This window comes from Natator depressus, chromosome 4 (assembly GCF_965152275.1).
Source record: "Natator depressus isolate rNatDep1 chromosome 4, rNatDep2.hap1, whole genome shotgun sequence".
Classification (NCBI taxonomy): Eukaryota; Metazoa; Chordata; order Testudines; family Cheloniidae; genus Natator; species Natator depressus.
Window position 1 is genome coordinate 87,615,882 of NC_134237.1, and position 20,532 is coordinate 87,636,413.

At 40.6% G+C, this 20,532-nt stretch overlaps 1 protein-coding gene across 1 annotated transcript in view; it reads right to left on the reverse strand.

Moving 5' to 3' along the window:
* TRMT9B (tRNA methyltransferase 9B (putative)) overlaps nucleotides 1-1,671 on the reverse strand; it is a 46,781-nt gene extending 45,110 nt beyond the window's left edge. The window contains exon 1 of the mRNA XM_074951355.1: nucleotides 1,528-1,671. Coding sequence (XP_074807456.1) covers nucleotides 1,528-1,565 — 38 coding nt within the window. The 5' untranslated portion in view covers nucleotides 1,566-1,671. The remainder of the gene's footprint in view (nucleotides 1-1,527) is intronic.
* Between the last annotated feature and the right edge of the window lie 18,861 nt (nucleotides 1,672-20,532).

A 20,532-nucleotide genomic window follows, 5' to 3' on the forward strand; every position in this document is an offset into this window, starting at 1 on the left:
CTCAGGAGCTCGGCATTTATAAAAAATCAGACTATAAATGCTCATTAAACAACTATTAATCTGCAGCACTAAGGACTGTGGAATTACAAAAGCAATACTTGGATAACAATTTGAAGATATTGTTGAAGAATGAATAAACAGAACATATCACTTTGCCGATTACTTGCTTTGAATTGTAAAAATTGCTTATTAAAGTACTGCTACATAACTGAAAAACATGTATTCAAATAATAACCCACTCTTTGTAACTGGTGCTAAATCCAACTATCAAAAACAGAAATAACATGAAAATACACAATTACTTGGGAAGTGTCTAAAGCTAAACACGTTCCAGGTTATAGCATATAGCTTCCCAGGAGGCTGCTCAAGGAAGGTGTGTTTGGTCCATGCATATGCAAACGCTAGCTGAGTACTAAATATGGGGGGAGAAACCAGCCAGTCACGGCTTAGCAGCTACACTCCTGGCACAGCAACCAGAGTATAGACATAGCTGATTACGATCACGTTTCCCTGTCTTGAAGTGGACCCACCGCCTGAACAAAGAGACTAAGAGAAAGGCAATATTAATAGTGAGATTTTTATTCTTCCCCTTATCATTAAAAGTTGGCACATCTTGCAGTGCCTCCAGCTGAAGGGGAGGAGAGGGCAGGGAGGGGGAATGAAGCTTTGCAAAGTAATTAAAAGTTTTCAAGAGCAGCAAAATAGACAAAGAAGCCAGTAACCAGCACAATAATCCATCTCAGGATCAGGGTTCTAGAGCCCTGTAAGAACCCAAAATCACCAGACCCAGGCTGAATCCTGAGTTCCCCTTTTTTGTCTTTTGTTAAAAAGACTTGACCTATTTTCCTTTCAGGGAACGGAAAAGTCAGGCAATTCAAAGAGGCAGCTTGTTGCCAGTACAACTGAGAGTTAGTGATTCCAAAACAGAAGAGGGAGCATGCGGAAGAAGTTACAGCCGGGGATAGTAGAGTGGAGAGAGAGAAAATACAGGCACAGTCAGGCAGAGACATCTATACACTCAATCCAGAGCGCATTCAGAGACGTATGGCATTCACATCTAGATCTAGTGTTTGCAAAGTAGATAGAATGTGCATGCAGTCTATAGCTATACTATGGTCTGTGTGTGTGTGTGTGTGTGTGCAGTCTATAGCTATACTATGGTCTCTCTGTGTGTGTGTGCGCAGTCTATAGCTATACTATGCTGTGTGTGTGTGTGTGTGTGTGTGCAGTCTATAGCTATACTATGGTCTCTCTGTGTGTGTGTGCGCAGTCTATAGCTATACTATGCTGTGTGTGTGGTCCGTAGCGATACAGAGCAGTGCGTGCACAGTACAGAACTATACTATGCTCTGTGTGTGCGCGGTCTATAGCTATACTCGCCGTGTGTGTGGTCCGTAGCGATACAGAGCAGTGCGTGCACACCGCTAGGAGCCCGCATGCCATATCGCCAGGAGGCGGCTCGGATTAGCCGCGGTTGCCGGCTCCATCTCAAGGACAGGCTGCGGCCCTTTCCCCCTCCCCACTTACCTGCACCTGCCGGTGGGGGGCGTGGGCAGCTGCCTCATCCGCCGCCTCTGTCCGCGCACCCGGTGCCGGCCACGGGCAGCAGCTGCTGCATCCTGCCCTGGGAGGCGGCGCCTGCCCGGCTCTCCCCGCTGCCCGGCTCCGCTCGCGTCCTCCCCTCCCCCCGGCTGCCTGTGGGATGGCGGGGGCCGCTCTCCCCGCCGCCAGGATGGGAGCGAGCGGGATGCGGAGAGCGCGCAGCCCGCGCCCAGCGCAGCAAGGTGAGGCGAGGCTGCTCATGTGACCCCCTCCCGGCCCCTACCCGCCCGGCGCTGCTCTCGGGCCCCGGGCTCCGAGCCCCCGCGCGCTCCGCAGCCTGGGGCGGGGCGGGCCGGGCCGGGGGTGCGCCCCGGCTGTGGCTGAGCCCCCCGCTCAGGGCGCAGAAGCTATAAATAGGGAGCCTTGATTCCCCGGCCATCGAAAGGCGTGGGCGAGATCTGCTCCAGGGAGAGAGCAGGAAAGCGACAGCGGGAGATCCTGCCCCCTCCTAACTAGAGCTAGCGGCAGGCGAGTGGAAGGGATCCTTCGGGAACAAACGCCCTTCCAAACCTGTGGCGCTCCCCCGCGAAGAAGGGGGCACCGAGCGTGTTACATAAGCATGAGCTTTCTAGCAGAAGGGAAAAGAGCAGCCGCACGTTGACATGAAGAGTCGGGAAGATGAAGTCAGAGAGACAGGAAAGTGACAGGGGACCTAGATCCCAAGGGAAGAGAGTAAATATATCAAGTATGATTGAACTACATAGGGTCCCTTATTCAGTTGGTCTCACTTGCTCTCCTTACTACCGTGAAATAACTGAGCAGCTGAAGAATTTAGTAAAAGGGATCATTTGAGAAGAAATGTGAATAATCTGTTAATTGGAGTCAGGAAGGTTCTCATGATATGACTGAGTCATCATTCATAGGGTTATGTTCTTTTTCTCCCACATCTCTGGCTGTGCTTTTGCTGCTCGCCTTTAGCTTTGCTCCTGTGGCTGGAAATTTAGGGGCCTTATGTTAAGCAAATGTCAGGATAATCAAGCCCCAAGAGTCATCCTTGAACCCAGTCTTAGATTTTCCTTGCATTTTTCCTTTTTCCATGACATCTGCCTGTCCCTCAGGAACATGGTCAGAATTCATCCTTACTTTGATTCTCTTATTTCTGAAGTTCTTACTCATGCTGTAGTCAGTTCTCATTGTTACAATTTCAATTTATAGTTTTTCTCTCACAGATGTCTCCCACAGTACAGAATCTGTCTGTAACAAGGTTTTATTTCTCTGGAGGGTTTTTATGATTAATGCTGCCTCCATCATTCTGCATTGCTTGCAATTGTTCTGTGCTGATTCCCATTGTAATAATTTAAACACAGTAAATTATCATTTCTTATACTCTTAAAAATATGTAGCACTTTACTAGGGTAATAAACAAAAGAGAATCTATTTATAAAGGAGTGGAATTTTCAAAAGTGCCCAGTTAATTTAGGAGCACAAATCTCATTGACTTTCACCAGGACTTGTGCTCCTAAGTCACTTAGATGCTTTTGAAAATCCTACCCACTAATGATAGTGTCCAAAGGACAAATAATAATACATAAAACTCATGAACACTATAAAAACCAAACTGGAGAAGCATACATATAGGAAACATGAAACTAATACTGTATTAAATATATCAGAACTATTGAGTAAAATTCAAAGTCTTGGTCCTTAACTTGAAGGTGCAATAGCCTGGGCCAGCATATCTAAAAGATCATCTAAAGCACTAGGATGAAGTCTGTGTTTGATAGCTCTGCTACTTGGGCACAATGGAACTTTCTGCCATAAGGGTAAAGCTTGTCCATGCAGGAGACAGAACTTTCTTGAGGGCCACTAAAGACTGTGCAATGAATTTACACAGGAACTAACTGGTATCGCAAACATCACCACCTTCCAAGCCAAGTGCAAGGTGTACTTCTTCAACCTGCAATCTCTAAAATTAACACAGAGAAGTATGTATGTTTAAAAGAATCCAAAACCCTGCACCGCATGCACAATTCTCCCCCTGAATGAGCTGGTGCTAGCCCAATGGGGGCCCTAAGCAGGAATATTTTGTGTCTCCCCCCCAGTAATAACACTGGCAAGTTCTTATAATAAAAAGTGAATAGGGGGTTCCCTTGAGCTGCTTGGGGCCCTAAGCAATTGCTTAGTCTGCTTATGCCTAGTGCAGGCTCTGCCCCCTGTGAAGAGGAAGAAAGAATGAACCACGTGATAGATATCAGTCACATAGTTAATACACTACTGAATGGCGCTTATATTCTACGCTGAAGAGGGTGGTAGAAGAACCTAGATAAACTAGAATACTTTTATCCTTTAAGCACCATCCATCCACAGTACTCTACTAATATTAAATTACATCCAAAAAACCTAAGTTAAGAGAACATGAAAATTGCAAAATCAAGCACTCAAAAGTTAGGAAATGCCAGAATTCAGAGTTCCTATGCAACTTTAATTCACCCCCCTTGTGCATTATGATAGAGGTTTATTACAGTATCACATATTATTTTTTTCCAGTGGATCCCTGCCTCATTCAGTGCATAGGACAGACAGGGAATGGTCAGGATTGTGTAGTAAAAGAGGTTGTTGTCTGTATAGCACCTGCCTCGTTTTTTGCAGAAATTGGAAAGTTTAAAATTCTGTAAAGTGTCAAGCATGTGAAACTAGCCAAATACACATTCCTTTATGTTCCCACCCACTTATCGCACTACTACATTGTGGGACTCTCTACCCCCTCCTTGTTACTTTTCAAAATGGGAGCTTCTCTTTACCTTGTATTGTAAAATCCATATATCTGGAACTCTTTCCACTGGATAATGTTTTTTTATTTTTTAATGGTGAATTAAATAAAATTTTTGACTCAGTGGCAGCTTTTACTATTTTACACCATCTTTGCACTCACTTCTCAGGTTCAAGGCAGTGGTGAATGAGGTCCCATATCATAAATCTTTCAGTCAAGGCCCGTTCCCATAATACTATACAATGCTATATTTTTATAAGCTTCCTTCATACAGAGTACCAGCTCTCAAATCACAAGCTTTACAGTGAGAGTTATCAGTAAACTAAATCAAAAGGAAAACATCAATTCCCTGCTAGCATACTTATTAATTAACGGCACACTGGCTTATTAGAAATGAGGCAGTGATATTTGAAAATCTATATACTCTGTGGCAAGTATTAGCTACTGTACTTGGTTTTCTTCCAACAAAGTGTCACAAGGTAAAGTAGTTGCTTCCTTTTTTATGTCAAGTTCGAAGATTTTTCAGAGACTTATTTTCTATCAAGATGTAATGATTAGATAATCATTGAAACTTTATCTTAGTACATTTGGTCTGCACATGAAATTCGTAAGGTTGGGAGTTTTCTTGATCTTCAGTTTAACAAGATGTAAGTGTTGTGCTGCTTGTAAAAGTTTCCCAGCTGGAACTAACAAATTGGATCACATAGGAGTTTTGGTACATGAGTGTACATAGGTTAGCATTACTACAACTGATTTTTTCTTGAAGAAGCTATCATTTGTGTTAGAAAGTCAAAATACCTAAGTCTCAAGAGCGGTAGAGTAATGTATACTTTATTAGGACTTGCCTAGGGGAGTAGAAATTTTGACTGGGTGAGTGGGCCTAGGGAGCCACTTGTGGGTCAGATCCATAAAGGGATTTATTTGCAGAGGGGGTTGGAGCTGATTTATTGTGAGTGGAGTGAAGCTATTCCATTAGAAAGTAAACCTGCATGCCTTTTGGGGCCTGGCTGTGTGGGTGTTTGTTTTTTCCACCCAGGCTAGTACATATAATGCTCAGGAAATTTGGTGTTGGGGAAATTTTTCAGGCTGTGGCTTTCATCTCTTACCTCACAAGGTTGCTGTGAGGATTAGTTAGGTAAGATTTGTAAAGCACTTTAGAGATTATAAAGCATTATGTTGCGTAAATGCTAAGCATATTATTCAGTATTACAGCCAAGCATTAATACCCAACTTCTGTTCACCTTACTCACCTTACTCATTGATTTCAGTGAGACTACTCAATGAGTTTCCCATATGTAAAGCAAGCAGCATTTGTCCCTGTAAGTGAAAGCTAGACAGGCATTTCATCCTATCGCAGAGCTAAATTAGATCCAATCCTACTAGTTTTGCAAAAAGTTTAACTAAAGCATAATAATTATGAAATACAGTAGCAGTGTTCATCCCAGAAATCTACATAACACAAATGCACCCTAACTGATGTCAGGGAGCCCAATTCTGACACCCTTATTTAGAATAACTCCTACCTTACTCCTGAGTTATACCATTGACAAAGTTGGGGGTAAGGTACAATTCAGTAGAACAGATCCTCAGCTGCAGTAAATTGATGTAGCTCCACAGAAATCTATTTACATCAGCTAAGAATCTGGCCCAGTGTAAGGGCAGGAGAATCTGGACCATCATAGGGTTCTCTTTACTTCTGTTCAGTTTTGACTTAAATTAATCAACAAAACTTTGAAATAAATGTATACATTCAATGAGTAACTGACTGACCCTACACTGGAGTAACGTGCACTTGTAAATTTTCCATCTGGCCTGCAGTACAACTTAAGTTTCTTACATAGTTTTATGCTGCAGAGTCTACAATTTTTAAAATAATTGTCAGATGTAAACTGGAAGTATTCCAGTATATATTCAGGCTACCACTTATGTCGGTATAACTTATGAGCTTCTCTCAGACATAGATGCCATTACTCGTTGGGAGGGGGTTAATTAAATTGATGGGAGAACTCTCTCCCGTCAGCTTAGAGCGGCTACACAAGAGAGCTGTAGTGTAGCTGTAGCCTTATTCTGGATATGAATGTACTTTTGAGAAAGCAGAGTCAGTATTAGAGGTTTCAAAACTGTAGGACCCTAGATATTGATTTCAGACCTTATGAAAGACCCATCTAGGGAACATAAGTATTTGTTCGGGCAGATTAATGTTTAGTGCTTCTTAGCAGATTGTTTCTTCTTTATAGCAAAGAAAAAAAAATTCCTGCAACTAAAGGGAAGTGTGTGAGTCTATCTAAAATAATGCTGTATGAAAACTAACAAATATAATTACATCAGCATTTGCTAAAATAATGAATTATCACTGCAGCTTCTACTATCATTGGAATTTGTCAGCTTTTACGTAAAAAGAAAAAAAAAAGTATGTTTTGTTAAAACAGTTTGAGTTCTTATCAAAGCAAAAGGTTGACTATACCAAATATCTGAGTGTACCGATTCACATAGGACTTATGTTCCTAAAGAGCATTCATTTATTTCTATCTTTTTTTCATATTATATAGAACTCCTATTTCAGGCCCACATGCAATGAGTTTCAGGATCAAAGCCATAAATTAGGACTGGCCAGAAAACAAGAATTCTATTTTGTGAAAAAGTTCATGGTTTCACAATTCAGAGTAGGGACTGGAACCTTGTTCTCCCCTATTCTAAGGGCGGGCCCTAAGCACCCAGCTATTGGCTATGCTAGAGTGGAGGAGGGCTCTTTTACTTCCATCCTGGACCTGAGAAACCTTCCTTTTTAAACAGCTACATTTCTGTTAAAAGTTTTGGTTTCAACAAATCGACATTTTCCAGTGAAAAATGTCTCATCGAAAAATTCCCAACCAGCTCTACCATAAACTGTTATCAGCAAATGCAGCTTTAGCCATGGGCTGGACAGACAGCCTACTAAGTACTACATTTCAAAGGAGCTGTCTGACTGGGGAAGCCGCTTAATTGCAGGAAAAAGCGATCCACCCAGCAGGCTTTCACCAGGAGCATTGGCTGTGGGTGGCAGTTTGGTGGCCAAATGAGAGGCTAAACCGGAAGAAAAGAGATGAGGTGGCTTGGGAAAGAGAAGTGGTGACTCAGAGAAGAAAAGAGTTATGTCCTGCTTTGTTGAGTATAAGAGAAAGGGCAAAATATTTTTTCATTTGCCTAGGTTAAAACATGCAATGCCCATTATTACGTTTCTAGATAGTTTCTGAAATCTTTGCTTAATTAGATCTACACATTTACAGGGAAAACATGATGGCTTCATCTCCCCTTGAAGTAAATGCGAGTTGGGGGTTCTCACTTTCTCACAGAATTGGACTCACAGTAGCCAGTTCAGCTACACTACTGTTAGGTTTACAAAAGATTTGGGAGGTGGACACTGTGACAACTCCATCATCTACTGAGGCCAGATCTACAATCAGAAGTTAAGTCAACCCAGCGATGTCGCTCTGGAGTGTGAAAAATTCACACCCCTGATCAGTGTAGTTAAGCTGAACTAACCCCCAGTGTAGACAGTAGTAGCTCAACAGAAGAATTCTTCCATTGACCTAGCTGTCATCTCTGGGGGTGGTGGATTAACTGTGCTGACAGAAGAACCCCTCCCGTCACTACAGTGAGTATATACGCTGAAGCACTATAGCAGCACAGCTGCTGCACTGAAGCTGTGCTGCTGTAGTGTTTCAAATGTAGACAAGCCTTGAGCGAGAGAAAGTATGAAAGAACCTTCGCAACAAATGAGATCATCAGTCATCCAATTTCTTGATTGCTTTGTAAAGCTATATGAATACAAATAAAATGTTTAATGCACAGCTCTCGGAATGGTTCTGTTGCTGGATGAGTCAGACAGCACACGTAATATTTATTCATACTGGCCTTTTCCTGTTTGTTCTGGAGGAAAAAAATATAGATCCATCCTAGAAAAATATAAAAGCTATATTAATATATTGATTATGATTTTGCTAATATTCATAAAAGATATTGTAAAAGTACAGTGGATATGCATACTGGAAACTTCACGTCTATTGGTAACAGCTATTAAAATTATTTTTAAAAATTGGATGTATTCCTTTCTAATGAGACACATTTAAGAGAATTTATGCTTACAGTTGTAACAAGCAGTCTTTCTCCTTAGCATCTGGAATCTAGTAAGTAATTACTATAATTGTCATTGAATATGTGACGTTTTGTATAGTCTGTAATGTATGTTTATGTAACACATGCATTACCAATTCCTGTTTTTTCTCTCTCTTTAGAAGGTACCCTTGTTTTTATATATTTTCATTTCTTACTTTGTGTCTGTCAGGGTTCCCTCCCCACTCTGAACTCTAGGGTACAGATGTGAGGACCCGCATGAAAGACCCCCTAAGCTTATTTTTACCATCTTAGGTTAAAAACTTTCCCAAGGCACAAATTTTGTCTTGTCCTTGAACAGTATGCTGCCACCACCAAGTGATTTAGACAAAGAACAGGGAAAGGACCACTTGGAGTTCCTGTTTCCCCAAAATATCCCCCCAAGACCTTGCACCCCCTTTCCTGGGGAGGCTTGAGAATAAACAAGATGAGCACAAACCAGCCTTGGATTTTTAAGACCCAAGAAACCCAATCAGATTCTTAAAAATAGAACGTTATTATAAGAACAAAAAAAGATAAGAAAACAACTCTGTAAGATCAGAATGGAATATAATCTTACAGGCAGTCAGATTCAAAACATAGAGAATCCCTTTAGGCAAAACCTTAAGTTACAAAAAGACACAAAAACAGGAATACACATTTCCTTCAGCACAGCGAATTTTACAAGCCAAAACAAAGAAAACCTAACACATTTTCTAGCTAGATTACTTATTAACTTTACAGGAGTTGGAGGGTTTGCATCCTTGATCTGTTCTCAGCAAAGGTATCACACAGACAGACAAAAGCCTTTTTCCCCCTCCAGATTTGAAAGTATCTTGTCCCCTCATTGGTCATTTTGGGTCAGGTGCCAGCCAGGTTACCTGAGCTTCTTAACCCTTTAAGGTAAAAGGACTTTGCATCTGGCCAGGAGGGATTTTATAGCACTGTATACAGAAAGCTGGTTACCCTTCCCTTTATATTTATGACAGTGTCTATTTTTACAAAACAATAAAACTTCTTTAAATTAAAAAATTAACATATATTCTCCTTAGAATTTCAAATTTAAGCACAACGGAGAAAGTGTAACCTCTGAGTCCAGCCCACGCAAAATCTTAAATCTACTGTTCAAAGAGCTGTTCTCCTTGGCAGTACTGAAGCATTTTGGTTTATTACTCCTCTCATTCCAGGAATTTCACAGAGATGATTCTGGCAAACCAATTCCACCAAGGACACATCAAAAGGCAGTTATCTCGCAGACATGCTAAAGGTTTTAAACTAAAACACTTCATGGATGAAATCAAATAGGGCCAAAGTCTGCCCTCTGATTAGTTCTGTGTATTTTAGATATTTTGTACATTTGTTAAGTATTTAAGAGGCTGCTAGTAGACTCTTTCCTTAAATGTTGATTTGCCAATATTCTGCCCTGGTACATTAATGTGGATCTCCAGATGTCCCTATCTTGATTGTTTGTGAAATCAGATCCCCAGGAAATGACACCATATGAATAAAATGGGGGCGGGGAGGAGGATAGCTTAGTGGTTTGAGCATTGGCCTGCTAAACCCAGGGTTGTGAGTTCAATCCTTGAGGGGGCCATTTAGGGATCTGGGGCAAAAATTGGGGATTGGTCCTGCTTTCAGCAGGGGATTGGACTAGATGACCTCCTGAGGTCCCTTCCAACCCTGATATTCTACAATTCTATGAAAAGAACGTTTATTTATCAGTATGCCTATATTCTTCCTATGCTTCCACCTGAAACAGGAGCATGTGGATCAAATTTAAGGCCAGATTCTGCTACTCACATTGAGTTGCACTTTATTTCTTCAGTAGTTCCATTGAACTCAATTTGAGGATGAAGAAACTCAGCAAGAGCAAGGTTAGCAGAATCAGGCCATTAGTGCATAAGTTACTGCCATTCTCTGCCCTCATACAGCTTAAGTGAGAGCTCTACATACCTATCTTAGGACTGAATTTAATCTTTGGGTTCTTAAGCTTCCCCTTCTGTTTGTAGTCAATATGTTGCTGTCTGACTACAGGTCTTTAAACATCTTTCAGTTAATTTAGAGATCTAGATGCTAAATCCAACACAGTTGAATTTGTTCCCTTGAGGATCTGGGACTAAAAATCACTGCCCCTCTGCCATGTACATTGGCCAAACCAGACAGTCCCTACGTAAAAGAATAAATGGACACAAATCAGACATCAGGAATAGTAACATACAAAAGCCAGCAGGAGAACAGTTCAATCTTCCTGGACGTTCTATAACAGATTTAAAAGTAGCTATAATTGGAAAAAAAAAACTTCAGAAATAGACTTCAAAGAGAAACAGCAGAACTAAAATTCATTGCAAATTTAACACCATTAATTTGGGCCTGAATAGGGACTGGCTGGCTCATTACAAAAGCAGCTTTGCCTCTCCTGGAATTGAAACCTCCTCATCTATTATTGGGACTGGACTACATCCACCCTGATTGAATTAGCCCTGTCAACACTGGTTCTCCACTTGTGAGGTAACTTCCTTCTCTTCATGTGTCAGTATAATAATGCCTGCATCTGTAATTTATACTCCATGCATCCGATGAAGTGGGTTCTAGCCCGCGAAAGCTTATGCCCAAATAAATCTGTTAGTCTTTAAGGTGCCACCAGACTCCTTGTTGTTTTTGTGGATACAGACTAACACAGCTACCCCCTGATACTTGACAGCATTACTATAATGTATGAAGGCATTTTTGGCCATCTGTGACCGACTAAGACACTGATTCTTCCCTCAGATCAACACCGTAAGTTTGGACTAAGTTAAAGGCCATGTTTTGCCCTCAATTCAACCCAGGTCTACACAACTGACTTATATCAGTATAGCTACATCACTCAGGGAGGTGAAAAATCCACACCCCCGCATGACATAGTTATACCCACCTAACCCCCGGTGTAAACAGCTCTATGTCGACAGGAGAGCCTCTCCTGTCAACATAGCTGCCCCCTCTCATGGTGGTGGATTAACTATACCTATGGGAGAAGCTCTAGTAGACTCTTTCCTCGCCCATCAGCATAGGACTATCTTCACTTAAGAGCTACCATGGCACAGCTGCATCAGTGCAGCTGCGCCGATGCAGTGTTTTAAGTGTAGACCTGCCGTCAGTTGTAAAAATCAGACTTCTGCAGTTTGGGCCAGAACAAAGTTTTACTAATATCACTGATTCTCCTCTGACAGAGGGTAGATAAAAAGAGTGCAGTTACATGAGTGTAAAGTCGGGGCTGGTCTATGCTGAAAACTTATATCGGCATAATCTCACAGGGGTGTGAAAAATCCACATCCTGGAGAGACGTCGCTATGTTGACTAGCCCCGGGATAGACAGCACTAGGTCAACAGAAGAATTCTTCTCCCAACTTAGCTACCACCTCTCCAAAAGGTGGATTTACTACAGCAGTAGGAAAACCCTTCCCCTCGCTGTAGTGTCTACACTGAAGCCCTACAGCAGTGCAGCTGGAGCTGTGCCACTGTAACATTTTAAGTGTAGTCATAGCTTAGGTGTACTTAAGATCAGAAACCAGTCTCTGTTTCTGTTCATCACCTACCCAATTAGAAGTATATAGCTGCAGTGCCTTTCACCTTAGACCATAGTCTTGTAACTATTAGCCTTCTACCTAAAGTGCCAGGTTACGATAAACTATAATGTTAGAACTTGAGGAAAACTGAGGAATGGACTAGAACTATAGACACACTATGGTAATGTCAGACTTAATTAGAAAGCTGTCACCTGCGATGAAGTATACAAGTGTATGAGCAGTTTCTCTGTAGATAGCTATGTTCATTAAGCCATAAAAACATGAGTAATGACCAGAGGAACCAAGAGGAAGACGGATTCCTCTCACCATCTCATGAGTCACCACACTCCCCTAGGGGTTTCCAGGGACAAGCAAAATTGTGGCTATTCTTGCCCTTCGGCTAGAGTAGCGGCAACAAAATAGTTCCCCTGTGACTCCATGGCTTGCAAGGGAGGATTCCTTGCCCTGCAATCCTGGGCTGACATAAAAGTGGTGTAATCAGCTTTACGTCAGGCCCCCCTCCAGCTGCCTCCTGGTGCATAGGACATGCTGGGGCCAAATGAGGCCAGGAAAAGGAGTTCTGGGGGACGGAGCTGGAGTGTGATATGTTTCACAGTGTCAGGAGTCCAAGCACCAGCAGTCCATCTCAGTGGGTAGAACCACATTGAATCAGGAGCCAGAGTCAAGGGTCAGAGATGGAGTCAGGAGTTGGGAACCAGAAAGGAAACGTGGGGTTGGGCTGGACAGAGGCAGGACAGGGCAGAGCTGGTGCAAGACAGGAGGGAGTCAGGAACAGGGCTGGAGCAGAACAGAAGCAAGGCAGGGACAGGAGCAATCATAGCTGAAGGCAGATATATTGAGCAGCCAGTAATCCACCACTGCAGCTGAACTTAAAAGCAGGCCTTCTGGCTGCATTCAGCCAATCAGGCAGCCGGCCAATCAGGTAGTCCTTTCGCAACCCAGCTCAGGTCATTAATCACCTTGGAGGCTGGCCTGGCTAGTCCTCAGGGTCAGCCCAAGTTGCTCAATCCTGACTCGCAGCTCCCTTGTTGGCAGAATATCCCTCAAGAACTGTTCTAGCTGGCATAGATTAGAGCAGCATTGTGGCTGCTGTAATTTGTGCAAGGGGCTCACTTGGGCCTGTAATCAGCATCAGGATCTGGGGAGGCATAAAGGTGGCTTAGAGGAATCTGCACAGCTGAGGAATGTGCCCTGAGTTTTTATGGGCTTTCTAAGTTAATGTCTGCGCAATGTCTATTTAAATTCAAGAGCAAAAACTTTCTCCATGTTATGACTGTATAAATTAACATCTACGTTGAAAGATGAAGTGATACCACCTTCCCATGGTGCTGCTATACAAAAGTTGGCTTTTATCAATTAAAATTAATATGGATCCAAAATAATAATCTATTAGAACTTCATTACTGTCCAGTTTCCAATGTTTGCATCCAAAGATTATGATAAGTTTTGGTGATCTACTGTACTTGTATTAAAGACTGACTATGCATAGATTAAACTAGCTAGATGATTTATGCTTGCTGATTAATTTTAATATTATCATATATATAATGGTAGTGTCTAGAGGGCTCAAGCAGGACAGAGCCTCATTGAATGAGACACTAGACATATAGATAAAAATAACATATGAGAAAAAACAGAAGTTGATATCAGTGAATATAAATTAGATGATAGGAATTGTAAAATATTGATAAGGGAGGCAAAAGGACACAAAGAGAAATCAATGACCAGCAGAGCTAAAGCCAATAAGAGGAAATGTTTAAGAATATTTGGAACAAAAGGAATCCTAATAATAGTATTGGCCTATTACTAGATGGAGATGGTAGAATTGTCAATAATAATGAAGGAAATTTAGAAGTCTTCAAGTATTTCTGTTATGGAAAAAGCCAGCTGATGTATTCATATATTGATGATAAATACTTTCCATTCCAGCAGTAACTCAGGAGGATGTTAAGAAGCAGCTTCTAAAGTAAAAACAACGAGCAGTACTTGTGGCACCTTAGAAACTAACAACGTTTATTTGGGCATAAGCTTTCATGGGCTAAAACCCACTTCATCAGATGCATGGAGTGGAAAATACAGTAGGCAGGTATATATACACAGTACATGAAAAGATGGGAGTTGCCTTACCAAGTGGGGGGGGGGGTCAGCGCTAACAAAGTGGAAATGGGCTATTCTCAACAGTAGAATACAACGGGAGGAAAAATCACTTTTGTAGTGCTAATGAGGCCAATGTAATCAGGGTGGCCCATTTCAAACAGTTGACAAGAAGGTGTGAGTAACAGTAGGGGGAAATTAGTATGGAAACTAACTTCCACTTTAATTGTTAGCACTGACCTTCCCACTTGGTAAGGCAATTCCCATCTTTTCATGTACTGTGTATATATACCTGCTTACTATATTTTCCACTCCATGCATCTGATGAAGTGGGTTTTAGCCCACAAAAGCTTATGCCCAGATATATTTGTTAGTCTCTAAGGTGCCACAAGTACTCCTTGTTGCTTTTGCATATACAGACTAATATGGCTACCACTCTGAAACCTACTAAAGTAAGACATTTATAAACTATGTCTAGTTCTGGTGTCCAAAATTCAAGAAGGCTGCTGAAAAATTGGAGAGGGTTGAGAGAAGAGCCACAAGAATGATTAAAAGATTAGAAAACAAGCCTTATAGGGAGAAACTCAAGGATCTCCATTTACTTCACTTATCAACAAAAAAGTTAAGGGTCTTTAAGTACCTACATGGGGAATAGAAATTTAATAATAGAAGGCTCTGCAATCTAACAGACAAAAATAATGAGATTCCCATGACTGGGAGCTGAAGAGAAACAAATTTCAGACTGCAAATAAGGCACAAATAAAAATGTGACAGTCATTAACCATTGAAACAACTTATTAAGGGTTGTGGTGGATTCTCCATTACTCAAAAATGTTAAATCAAGATTGGATTTTCTATTCTAAAAGATACACCCTAGTTCAAACAGGAATTAATTCAGGGAAGTCCTATGGCCTTGTTATACAGGAGGTCAGACTAGATGATCTACTGGACCCTTCTGGCCTTAAAAAATCTATTAATCTATGAATATAGCAAGTGACAGTCCCTACCTCCAGAATCTTCTGTACTTTTATACGACGCACCAGTTGGCATGTTTACGTTCCAGTCACATTTCATACTGTTCCACTTCAATAGGATGAGGCAAGGCAGAGCGTTAGCTCCAACTCTGAATTGTCTGTCTTTCACCAGTCCATAAGATTCCAGCTAGATACAAATGTAGTTGTTTATAATTACTATAAAATAATTATAGTTTCTTTCTTTAGCTTCATTTTATAATTTCTGTCAAATTATCTCAAAGGTTTAAGTTAATAAAATGCTTTTAATCAAATATGAACCATTAATTATGCTCCTCATTTTATGCCAGAAATTATTAATCGAATTATAATGGAAAATTGTTTAAACAATATATCTGAGTCATCCTCCCCAATGTTACAGTAGTTTAGTATCAGGCATGCGAATTATGTTGTCTGGCTCTGACTGGCCGGATATTACTTTACAAAAATAAAAAGCTATTGTGTGCAGTTCATTTAAATCTAAAATAATTGGAGTATAAGAACTGTATTAGAAAATTAGAAAAGCCGTAAAGCAATTTTTTAAATTAATGTTACTGCATGCAAACCAAGAATAACCTTTTAAAAAGCTATGTTAGCTCCTTTATTTTTCCCCCCCACAGTTTTACTGGTGAATTTGGTGCTCAGGAGAGTGAAAGAGAATCATAATAAAGGTAGCCACGATGAAGTAGGTGTCTTGGGCCTTCATTAAGCAAGAGATTGCCAATCATTGTAAATTGTGTGTTGGTTTTATAATAGCCAACAGAATTTCAGATAAATGCATCGGCCACTGAAACCAGTGGATCCATTTTCTGGGCAAAGGACCTAAGCTCTCATTTAAAGGGATATCTGTAGTTCTCTCCTTTGTGAAGCTAGCCTGGAAAAGGTCTACTGATTGGCTGGATGACTTGTCACTGGGATTTTTTTTCCTGTAAAAGAAAAAGGGGAGGGGAATCACAGATGACCAACCACTGTATTTTTGCCCAACCTCCAGCCAACAGCAGCCAGAACTCATAACCTATTTAATTGTTCCTGGTACCTAGCATCCTCTCCTGTCTCCAAAATACTACCCAGGGCAATAGACGGTAGGAGAATCTCCATATTCTGCATACCTTCCTAAAATATCTGTTTCAGTGGCTGGACCAGTAGTTCCATTAGAAGAAGGTTTTAGCACTCTCCCATGCCCAACCTCCCCACCTATTCCAACTGTGCTTCCCCCAACTCTTACATTATTTTTAAAATGAACTGATATGTATAATGAAAACTTAGTAATTATAATAAACAATCTTTCTTTTTACCCCAATCAACACCCTTCCTTTATATTTCAACTTAATCCCTTTTCACTCAGTTTTTATACTATCATCACCATTATACTTTTCCCATATTTCCTTATGGACCACAGATTCCTGTCTACATGGGGAAATTGACTGGCATAACTGTAGCAGAACTATAAATTACTTTACACACATTAGTTAGCCCAGACAAAATCCCTCCTCCACAACAACTGCCAAAATCATTGAAATAGCATTTCTAGCAGAAGAAAAGAAATGCTATCTCAGATCCACCATTCCAGTATGTGCTGGACCACATTCATCATCCAAAGTGGATGTACTGCCCAATTAATACCTTTCCTGTTCATTTCCTGGTAAGACTTAGGCCAGGTCTACACTAGCGAGCTTACAGCGGCACACCTTTTTCCGACGCAACTGAGCCAGTGTAAGATCGCTCATGTAGCCACTCTGTGCTGACTGAAGAGAGCTCTCCTGTCAACATAATAAAGCCACCTCAACAAGTGGCAGTAGCTATGTTGGCGGGAGAAGCTCTCTCACCGACATACTGCTGTGCACACGACCACTTATGCCAGCTAAATTTATGTCACTCAGAGGGGTGTTTTTTCACACCTCTGAGCAACATAAGTTTTGCCGACATAAGTGGTAGTACACTTATCAACCCTAAGGGACTTACCACAGACCTACATCCCCGTTGAAGTTATGTTGAAATTGCACCATATAATATATATAATTTCACCCAAAATTCCCAGTTTCACATGTTTATGACCGACACAGCCTTTTGAAAAGTTAACCCCAGAAGATTTATGATGGTATCCATATGCCAGGTTCCAGACATCTTCCAGGATGTGCCTAAAAATCACAGTTACACAGAAATAATAGAATTCAGAGACCATCTCACAAGAATATAGATCATAGCTCACTGCATCTCTTACCAGACACATTGCTACCAGCCACAAGGAAACCTGGCAGTTAACGTGAGGTAGATCACAAAATGAGATCAGTGATCAAGCTAAGCATCTGAATCCCTCAGTTAAGAGAAGTGGACAGCAGATGGCAGATTCCTGCTAATTATTCCTGCTAACTATCCCATTTGGAGCTGTCAGTCCCCACTTCCTGGCAAGCAGGATCCAGCCTCCACATCATGGAAACAAGGCTGCCTAGAGCAATAGAGAGGAAATGGTAAACATAAGATACTTTAATTTTTTCCCAAAGGCAAAACAAAAACATAATTATTGTTTTACTGCCCTGGTGCCTCTTGAATTTGAAAACTTTCAATAGGGAGCAGAATCACACTTTCAGAGTCTGTTTTGCCCCCTCATTACTTGAACATAACACCAATTAAAAGAGAAGATTAAACTTTCCGACCTTAAAGAGAGAAAAATAGGTCAATGTTATGGCCTTAATCCTCCAAACACTTATGCACTTGAATAGTCTTATCAAAGGGGCCCAGTCACACTGGGTTGAGAGTCACCATCCAATGGGACAAAATACTGTGTGTAAAGTTACTTAGGTGCATACATTTTTGCAGGATCTGGATCCAAATGCGTTGAGTGAGGTATTGAGTGAAAGAGTATCTTCTGTGAAAATCTGTGTTAAGCAGCTGCACAAGAGCCTGCTGGGATAGTTAGAGGGCATTTCTTCCATGGATTTTTTTAAACTTTATTTTCAATTCTCTAATCTCAAGACGACAATTTTAAATGTAGATATAAATATTTGGGGTAAATGAGTCACTAGATGAGGAGTAATAGGGGACGGACAGGGGAAACTATCTTATGTATTTATAAGTTGCATATCACAACTATCACTGTACCTGGAAATAAAGTTACTGTACTTGCAGAATTATTACATTTAAAAGAGCTGTGACTTGGTTGAATAAGAATGTCTTTTAGATGGTAATTTCTGAAGAGTTACCAAGGGAAGAGCTTCTTTATTTAAAAAACAAAACAAAAAACAAAAAAAAAACTTTAGCTCACAGGCATCTGAGATCATTTGAAATGCACTACAGACTCTTCTTTTCTGCTCTGGTTAATTTCAAGGCCCGGTGTCATTGTAAATAACCAAATTGCACACTGCATCCAATTTAATCAAAAATTTCAAATGTTCAAACATCTCAAAATTCTCAAGGGTATTTTCTATCCTGGATACTGCACATAGTTCCCGGTAGCCTTGAAATACATGGATTCAGATGAGATCAGACATTCTGAAGGTCTGATCTTTGATCCTGGCAGGTGATTGGTTTTGTATATAGAGAGCCTGATTCTCCTCTAACCTATATCAGTGTAAATCAAAAGTAACCCCATTGAAGCTAGTAGGCCCGAGTCTGATCTCAAACTGGTTTAACTCCACTGACTTCACTAAAGTTACTCCGGTCTTATAATATTAAGAGAGACCAAAATCAGCCCCATTAGAGTTACATGAGTATAAAACCAATGAGAGGAAAATCAGGTCAATTGTATCTATCTGGGCCGACAAATGCATTATACATTGACAACATAATGCCTAAATTTAAGATATCTATATAGCCAAACTATGTTTAGACAAGGTAAATTTGCATATGTTTTGATTTTTCATTTATGGAAGGAGGTTAATTAAAAATTCAGCTTCTTTAAAAAATATCTCTTTATTTAGTGGTAAATATTGTGCACCTATCATAATCTCTAATAGCATTTTCTATAATAGAGTTAAATAAAATAATGGATTATTACTTAATTCCAACTTCAAAACCAAATAACTATTAAGATGTAGACTAGTACATTCAACTGTTCTGTCCCTCTCACATGATTTCCATCACAAATCAAAATGCTGAAAGGGTTATTCACCGTTCAAAAGTTTTTCCATTATAAAGCTACAGCTAATCATGTTTTAGTTAACTGCCTGTTGTCTTACATTGAAACAATGACTCAGTTTGTCTTCATTAGGATACCTAAGAGCCTTTAACAGTAAACAGAATAAATCCTTTAACATTTGAATCTTCATTATTTTTAATTTTTAAATTAGATCACATTTATGCCATCTGCCAGTACGGTAATATTTACATGCCACACAGTAAAATGGATAATTTGTGTAGTCTTTGTAATGTAAAAACCACCCCATAACATCAGTTCACAAAGAGGCCCTAAAGGCAGCCATAGAAGGATCACCCATACATTGGGGGATCCTCTGGTGGCATAGAACAAGGATAATAGCTCCTATTTTACTCTCCCTCTCTGTGGCCAGTCTAAATGACATGGGTCAGGGCTTCCCTAAGCTCCAGTGATTCCTGCCTGCCATTAGAGAAACTTGAGGCCATTAGGAATCAGTCTAATTTAGAACAGATATCAGACTGTCCTAATTTATGGTAGGGGAATAGCCTAATACAGAGCCATGGAAAAAGGAAAGTCTTCTAGTTAAACTACTGATCCATGACTCAGAAGATCAGGGTGCACTCAGAATATCTGGCTCCTCCACAGACTTATTGTGTGAATTTTAGGGCCACATTTTTAAAGATATTTAGGTGCCTAGGTGCTTTTGAAAATCCTACTAAGCAACTAAAGGTATCTAAATACCTTTAAAAATCTGGCCCTTAGTCCCTGATCAATCTCCCACTGAAGCCAATGGAAAGATTCCTCTAGATTTCAATAGGAGCTGGATCAGACCTCTAATATCTCTGTCCATCAGTTCACCATCCCTATCTCAGAGGGCTGTTGTAAGGATAAACTCATTAATTATTTTGAAGTTCTCAGGTAACATGCTGATGGGGGCCATATAAGTACCTAAACAGCCAGATAAATAGCAAGCCCAGAACTGGGGAAATACAAATTTCATTTTTGCACTGTAAATTGTACCGTGTGCTCCTCACACGTGGTCAAGACTCTGATCTGGGCCAGTGTCTCCAGGATAAAGAATACAGCCTTCCCACTACACTTCGGAGCTAACTTTATTATCTCAACTCATTGCTCCCTTTCAGATCTAGTTTCTTTATATTCCCTTGAGTTTATTTCATATGCCAAACAGACTAGTTCAGCAACTTTGTTAACAATTCAATAAATACAGAGCAACCACAATCAAACGTGGATATTAAATTTAATATTTCTAATTACAAAACAAACCCAACAGACAGAATGGTCCATTATTCATCACTGCTGGTGTAA